At 57.1% G+C, this 7197-nt stretch overlaps 1 protein-coding gene across 1 annotated transcript; it reads right to left on the minus strand.

The window, feature by feature from the left end:
* Positions 1 to 916: 916 nt before the first annotated feature.
* Lrrc25 (leucine rich repeat containing 25) lies at positions 917 to 5407 on the minus strand. Its single transcript, XM_015489266.2, has 3 exons — positions 5236 to 5407; positions 3923 to 4773; positions 917 to 1251 (listed from the first exon to the last, which is right to left on the minus strand). The coding sequence occupies exons 2-3, from the start codon at positions 4762 to 4764 to the stop codon at positions 1113 to 1115; spliced, it is 981 nt and encodes a 326-aa protein (XP_015344752.1). The 5' UTR covers positions 4765 to 4773; positions 5236 to 5407; the 3' UTR covers positions 917 to 1112.
* Between the last annotated feature and the right edge of the window lie 1790 nt (positions 5408 to 7197).

The following is a 7197-nucleotide window of genomic DNA, read 5'->3' on the forward strand; positions in this document are numbered from 1 at the left end:
GCCTGGGGTCCGTCCCCAGTACCCAAGGCACTGGGATGACAGGAGAAAGAAAGAGAAAGAGAGAGAGAAAAGAAAGAAAGAAAGGAAGGAAGGAAGGAAGGAAGGAAGGAGGGAAGCTTCTGGAGCCAGTGTTCACTCCTGTGGGGTTATTGTAGGGACAGATGAGGCAGGGCACCGAGGACAGCAGGAAACATTTGTATTTGGCTGCAGCCAGGCTCAGAGGGCACAGCTTTTGCTGTAATCAATCAATCCCCTGAACCCCAAGTTCAGGGAGTTTCAGAGTTTTATACCCAGCATGTAAGGGGAGGGGCTCAGAAGTTCACAGTCTGCAGAAGTTCACAGAACAGCAGCTTTTTCTGTCGCTGTTCTGGACAAGTTAATCCTTCAAGGACAACACCTGAGAAGGGAGAGCTTCTTGTCCCCTCTCTCTCCTCCCCCTGCCAGCTGTTACCAGGGAGCCCAGTTGGTACCTTATGTAGACCTCTCTGTGAAGCCCAGCTCAGGGCCAGAGGCCTTGTTTGCACGTTTCTACAAAGTACTATACTGGATACAAGTTTGTGAAAACTAGTAAGGGGGTGTCCAGCACCTGGAGTTCTGGTATCTTCCCGGCCAGTGGCCAAGTAAAACAGGAAGTTTCTCTACGTTGAACTCTTTTGCAGAGACTTTTTTGCTGACAGTCCCAAAATCAGCCATGGTGAAGATTTCTGGAGAAGCCCAGTGAAGACTTTTCTGGGGAGAAAGGGGGGGGGGTGCCACTTCAGGGTCAGGGCCCAGCCTGGACACCTGGGAAGGGGGCGGGGGCAGGGCACAGGGCAGGGCTGGGGGTGGGGGAGCCTGGGTATCTCAGATGGAGCCGTGGTCTGGGGAGCATGGGAAATGCCCCCAGGAGGAATCCCCGGGCCCTGAGCCAGCAGCGTATGTGTCCCAAAGCATCTATTGAGCACCTCCGCGACATCGAGAGGGGGATGACATGGTGTTGTCAAAGGATGGCCCTTCTCCAGGATGGACCTTCTCTGCCCCCATTGGTCACATGGGGAGACTGAGGCCAGAGGACGAGCTGGCGGTGCCCAGGGCCCCAGCAGGGCCTGGAGGACCAAGGCTCCGCCACCGGCTCAGCGCCTTGGGGTCGCGCGCTCCTCCCCGGCCTGCGTGGCGTGGCGCAGGGACAGCAGGTTGCAGTAGACGGGATGGGAGTCGCCGTGGCCGCCCTCGAAGTTTACATAGAAGTCGCCTTCCTCTGCAGCCTGAGCCCTGGGGACAGACACACGGCGGTGAGCTGGGGGAGGAGGGGGGAGGCACATCTGCCCGACTGAGGTCGCGTTGGCTGAGTGGCACTAAAGGGCGCAGAGGGGGACCGCAGGCCGAGGGCGCGGGCGTCTTCCTCTGGGAGGGAGGAGCCGCTGACTCAGGGACCCGCGGGTTCAGCCTCCGAACCTCGCCTCCCGGACCTGCACCCGCGGTGGGGGTTTTGGGGGGAGGTGGTTGTTTTATTTCTTCCTTCCCTAAAGTCGAGGTAGCCCCCCTTTTTCACATAAAAATTGTAAATGTCAGTTTCCTCTTGAAAAAATCGGAAGCCCTGCAGGGCGGCTGGAGCCTGCCTCGGCTCCTATAAATGGGATGTTTGTCTTGCCGAGGTCCCCTGAAGCAACAGGGGACTGAGGCTCCCAGCTAAAAATCAATTTCCGACCAGGCACAGTGGCGCAGGCTGTCATCCCAATGGCTTGGGAGGCTGAGGCAGGAGGATCGTGAGTTCAAGGCCGGCCTCAGCAACTTAGCAAGACCCTGTCTCAAAATTAGGGAAAAAAAAAAAAAGGAGGGGGGGTGGCTTGGGATGTGGCTCAGTGGTTAAGTGGCTCTGGGTTCAATCCCCGGTACATATTAAAAAAAAAACAAAAATTCTGAGTCTGAGTTTTGGCATCCATGGAAGGAGTCAAGGAGTGGATAAGCTGCCTAGAATGTCCAGTTATGGTGAGACCCCGGGGAGAACTCTGTCCAGAAGATCCTAACACCTCCTCTTGATAAAAAGGCTACCTTGAGCCAGGGACAGCAGCACACACCTCTCGTTCCAGCTACTTGGGAGGCTGAGATAGGAGGATCATAAGTTCGAGGCCAGCCTGGGCAACTTAGCAAGACCTTGTCTCAAAATAAAATAAAGAAGACTGGGGATGTGGCTCAGTGGCAGAGCATTTGCCTAGCATATGTGAGGCCCCGGGTTCCATTGCCAACACTGCCAAAAACCCCCCAAACATACATACATACATATATATATATATATATATATATATATATATATATACACACACACACATATGGCTTGAGGAACTGGGAGATTCCAGGCAGCCCAGCAGGAAGGGAACTCAGGGCTGTTGATGAGAAAGGAGAAAATATGCAAAGCAGTTGCAAATATGGTTCAAAAGCAGAAGTGGTCTTGGGAAGGGACTCGAAGGCATGGACTTCCCACGGCACCCTGTGGGGGACACTCGCCTGGACCTCATGTCCTTTCAGGACCAACCTGGCCTCCAATAACACCCTGGGTGGAGGCGAAGGTCACTTTCACCCTGTTTTCTGGTTGCAGAAATGGAGGTCCTGGGAGGCCCAGGAATGACGGGCCCAGGTCACATAGTGAGTCGGAAGAGGCACAAGATCAACTGTGACTCCCAGCTCTGTCCATCCTCTGCAGCCACTTATGTGGGCCAAGCAACTCTTACTAAAGTGTGAATGGCTAGCTGGGATGGCCGGCGTGCACCACCACGCTGAGCTGAGTCTCACGTCTTGCCCTCTCAGGAACTGTTGACCATGGAGCCTCTGTTCTTTCCCACCTCGGGGCCTCAACCCTTGAAATTCCCTCCTGGCTCTGTCTCTCTCTCTCTCTTTTCTCTCTCTCTCTTTCCCTCTCCCTTTTTCTTATTGTTGTACTTGGGATTGAACCCAGGGGTGCTTAACCACTGAGACACATCCCCAGTCCTTTTCAAATTTTTTATTTTGAGACGGAGTCTACTAAGTTGCCTTGAGCTTGTGATCCTCCTGCCTCAGCCTCCTGAGCCCCTGGGATTATAGGTGTGCGCCACCGCTCTCTTCTCCAATCCAGGAAAGTTGAGTTCATCTATTGAAGCCCAGTAAAATCTTCTAGAGGCTGGGGCTTTGTGGAGGAGAGGAACCCAGATGACCCGTTTAGCATTTTATGTGTGTCAAAGGAGATGGGAGGGCTGTCCCCATTTTATGGGGACGGAAATGGAATTTCAGAGAAAGTCTGTGTCACACAGGACCTGAATCCAAGCTGCTCACCACTACCACAGAGCCCCCACTGTCCCTCAGACTCATCCCCTCTCCCCATCCTCTGAAGCCAGAAACTGGGTTTGCAGGTCATAGAAAGGGCGCTGATCCCACACACAAGACTTATGTAATTCTTACCCTAACTCCTTCTGATCTTACAGTTCAGAAGACTGAGGCCCAGAGAAGGAAAGCTACTTGCCTGAGGTCACCCAGGCTGCAGAAGATCTAGGATTTTTTTTTGGTACCAGGGATTGAACTCAGGGGCACGTGACCACTGAGCCACATCCCAGCCCTATTTTGTATTTTATTTAGAGACAGGGTCTCACTGAGTGGCTTAGAGCCTCACTTTTGCTGAGGCTGGCTTTGAACTCGAGATCCTCCTGCCTCAGCCTCCTGAGCCTCTGGGATGACAGGCACTTGTTCACCATGCCTGGCTGGTTTTTGTTTTTTGGGACAGGGTCTTGCCATGTTGCCCAGGTTGGCCTCAAACTCCTGGGCTACAGGGATCCTCCGGCCTCAGTCCCCAGAGTAGCTGGGACTACAGGTGCATGTCCCCATGCCCATCTGGCAGAGCTGGGATTTGCATCCCGGCTCTGTGGGTCAGGAATGTCACCATGAGCCCCTGCAGGCGAGGCTGGGGGTCACTCACCCATGTCCAGCCCATTGGTGCTTGTCCCCTTGCTGGTCCAGGAATATGTTCTCATAGTCAGGCACAGAGATGCGGTGCAGGGTGGCCCCTGGGGGCTTGGTGCCGAGGCTGCGGCTGCTGTACCGTGGCTGTGAGCCCGAGCTGGGTCTGGAGCCATCCTGAGCACCCCAGGCTTTGCCCGGGCCCAGGCTCTTGGCCCCTCGGCTCCCCCGGAGTCTCCAGACCAGCAGTGGACCAGCGACAGCAAGTCCAAGAAATAGGACCCCACCGGCCGCAATGGCCCCAATAGTCACTGGGGACAGGCCAGGGGCACAGTTGGGTTCCAGGAAGGCTGAGAGGTTCTGCCAGGCCCCAGTGGCCCTGAGCAGGCACTGCGGAGCTTGCTGTCCAGAGCAGTTGCTCTGCCAGACCTGGTGCCAGGGCAGCATGGCACAGCTGCAGTCTGCCCTCAGCTCAAGGCCACAGCGCAGGGCCAGCACCCCGTCCACCCTGCTCAGCTGGTTGCCTGTCACATCCAGGAGCTGCAGCTTGTCAAGGTGAGCAAAGAAGAGCGGCGGGAGCTCCCGCAGGTCATTGGCGGACAAGTCCAGGATCTGCAGGCTGCTGGCGCGGAGAGACTGGTTCGAGGGCAGGCTCGGGAGAGACTGGTTCGAGGACCCGCTCCGGAGCAGGCCACTGAAATTCAGGCAGGTGCCCTCAAACTCCCTAGTCCAGTCCACGGGCATTGGCCCTGAGAACAGGCTGCACGACCATCCCTGATTTCCTGGGTTCTGCAGCAGCAGCAGCAGCAGCAGCAGCAGCAGCGACCGCACCGGCAGCACCCACGCCAGGGCGCCCCCCATTCAGGCAACCTGGGTGGAGAATGGCCCGATTCAAAGGCCTGTGGTTGCCCTCACCCTCCCTCCTCTGTTGCTATCTCAAACCAGCTGCGGCCTCTGTTGAAATAGTAGAATGCAGCCCCTGGTCTGTCGCCCTCTTGGTTGGCTAGGGACTCCAGGGCTCAGTCTTCCCCTCTGCAGAATGGGTACGCGACCGCAGTCCCTCGCGGGCTGGGAAGGCAGAGAGGAGACCCTGCCCTGTCAGCCCCTCCACCCCCGACCTTCGGGCCCTAGCCGGGTTTCCTCGTTGGGCCCCCTCATTGGCCAAGACGGGACCCTATGCAAATGAGCGGTTGCTCTGGGAACGGCTAGCCCCTCCCCCGGCCCAGCTCAGGGTCTCTCCCAGAACTCGGATCCTGGGATGGGGCTGCGGAAAGGGTCCCCGCTCGGCTCGCAGCCCTTGCCCAGGTCCGAAGCCAAGCGCCTTGGTCTGACCTTTCGGGTCGGGTCCCCGCGCCTTTGCCTCGGCCGTGCAGGAAGCCTCCGGTGCCCGCGAGAGGCTCTCGCCAGCGCCGAGCGACTGGAGGGGGTGGTGGCAGGTGCTCCTCAGGCCTCGCACCAGCGACTCTGGGGAAGAGGAACTGGTGGCCGGGTGGAGCGCAGAGGGGAAGACCGAAGATGACAGTATGACCCGCCCTCGGCAGGGCCGCGGGCTCTCAGGAGGGGAGGAGGGGAGGCCCAGAGTCCCACTTCCCTGTTGCTGGAACCCAGTGACCTCACGTCCCCCATCTGGACCTCCACTGCCTGCCACCTCGCCAACAGACTCCCCGATCTCAGTTCAGGTGACTCCCCCGTGCTTCATCGAGTCACTCAACAAACACGACTCATGCCGGCCTGCGCCAGGGGCCTCAGCCAGGACCCGGGCCTCCAGGGCACCCGCCTTGGGAGAGAACAGAGCTGGACACACACACCTGCTCCGTGGAGTCAGTGCAGGGCCACAAGGAGGGACAGGATCCTGGAAGGCTTCCTGGAGGAGGAGGGGTCAGGATCGGGGCTTCAACACATGGGTAGGAGTTTGCCCAGGATTCCTAGAATCCAGTTGGCTCTCCAAGCTCCAAACCCCCGGTGTAGACACAAAGCTCCAGCTTATGTTCAAGGGTGCCTCTGGGTGGGAGGGGCTGAGAGGAGGGCTCCTGTGGGAGGGGACATCGTTCTGAGGCTTGGACAATGACTTAAAGTGACTAACAGAAAGGAGCACATTGCAGATTTGAGGCACAAAGACCCCTGGGCAGGAGGAGCTGGTGGTGTGGGCAGGGGCAGGCAGTTTAGGCTAAATGGTGGGGCTTTATTCCCAGGGCCAGCGTTCAATCCGAGGGACAGTGACCAGACTGCAATTGAAGATAGAGTGGGCAGGGGTGACCTGGGAAAGGGTCTCAGCTGCACTGGGGCCCTGGTGTCAGACAGGCCAGGTTCAAATTCATTCCAGCTGCGACTCACTGAGTGACGCCAGCCACTCTGAGCCTCAGCCTCCACATCTGTAAAATGGGGTGATTGCTAATAGGTTTCTCCTGGACTTTGAGAGGATGAGAGTCTACTTCAATCTCAAAGGAATGGTCACAGATTTTGGGCCGAGACCTTGCAGAAGTCTTGGAAATTGTTCCTCGATGCATCTAAATATGCTTGCTCTAGCTGGGTGCAATGGTGCACCCCTGTATTCCCACACCAGGAGGCTAAGGCAGGAGCATATCAAGTTTGAGGCCATCCCCAGTAACCCAGTAAGACCATGGCTCAAAATAAAATCAAAAGGGCTGGGGATGTGGCTCCACGGTAGAGCACCCAGGGTTCAGACCTAGGGGGGGAAAACGAGCTTGCTCTTCATAAGAAAATTGCAAATCACAAATCCCAGCTCTGAGATATGGTTTACCTATCAGATGGGCAAAGACCCAAAAGCACGATGACAGTCTGTGCTGGCTGGACAGTGGGGACGCAGGCGACCCAGAACGGTGCTGGGGAATGTCCCCTTGGGCCCCTCGGCATTGTGAACTGTCCCCTCTTATCAAATAAGTCCATTCCTGGGGGTTCTCTCTGGTATTTGCAGGTTTGTGCACATCAACCCAGCCAGCATCCCCGCCGCGGGACACCACGGTCACCAAGAGGCACGGAGAGGTCGTGGCTCCAACCTGGCTGAGCCGGGGAAGGGGCAGTGGGAGTGGGGGTGGGGGGTGCTGAGTGACAGAAGCCACACAGTCCTCAGTCTGCAAAGCAGATGCATGGATGCCAGGGGCCAGGGAGGAGAGCGGGAGTGGCCACTAGTGGGGACAGTTTCCTCTTGGATTGAAAATGAGACAGGATCGTGGCGGAGCAGAACATGGACTAAATGGCCCTGAAGCGTTGGTTTGTTTGGGCGCGAGGTTGGAACCCAGGGCCCTCCCTGCACACGCGAAGTACACTTTACCA

This window comes from Marmota marmota, unplaced genomic scaffold (assembly GCF_001458135.2).
Source record: "Marmota marmota marmota unplaced genomic scaffold, marMar, whole genome shotgun sequence".
NCBI lineage: Eukaryota > Metazoa > Chordata > Mammalia > Rodentia > Sciuridae > Marmota > Marmota marmota.

What these genes read in the sequence shown, in the direction of transcription:
- Lrrc25 (XM_015489266.2), bottom strand. Translation starts at nt 4,764, where the DNA reads ATGGGGGGCGCCCTGGCGTGGGTGCTGCCGGTGCGGTCGCTGCTGCTG. An exon ending in CACCAATGGGCTGGACATGG is followed by an intron (nt 1,252 to 3,922) that starts GTGAGTGACCCC and finishes GTCTGTCCCCAG; the next exon opens with GGCTCAGGCTGCAGAGGAAG.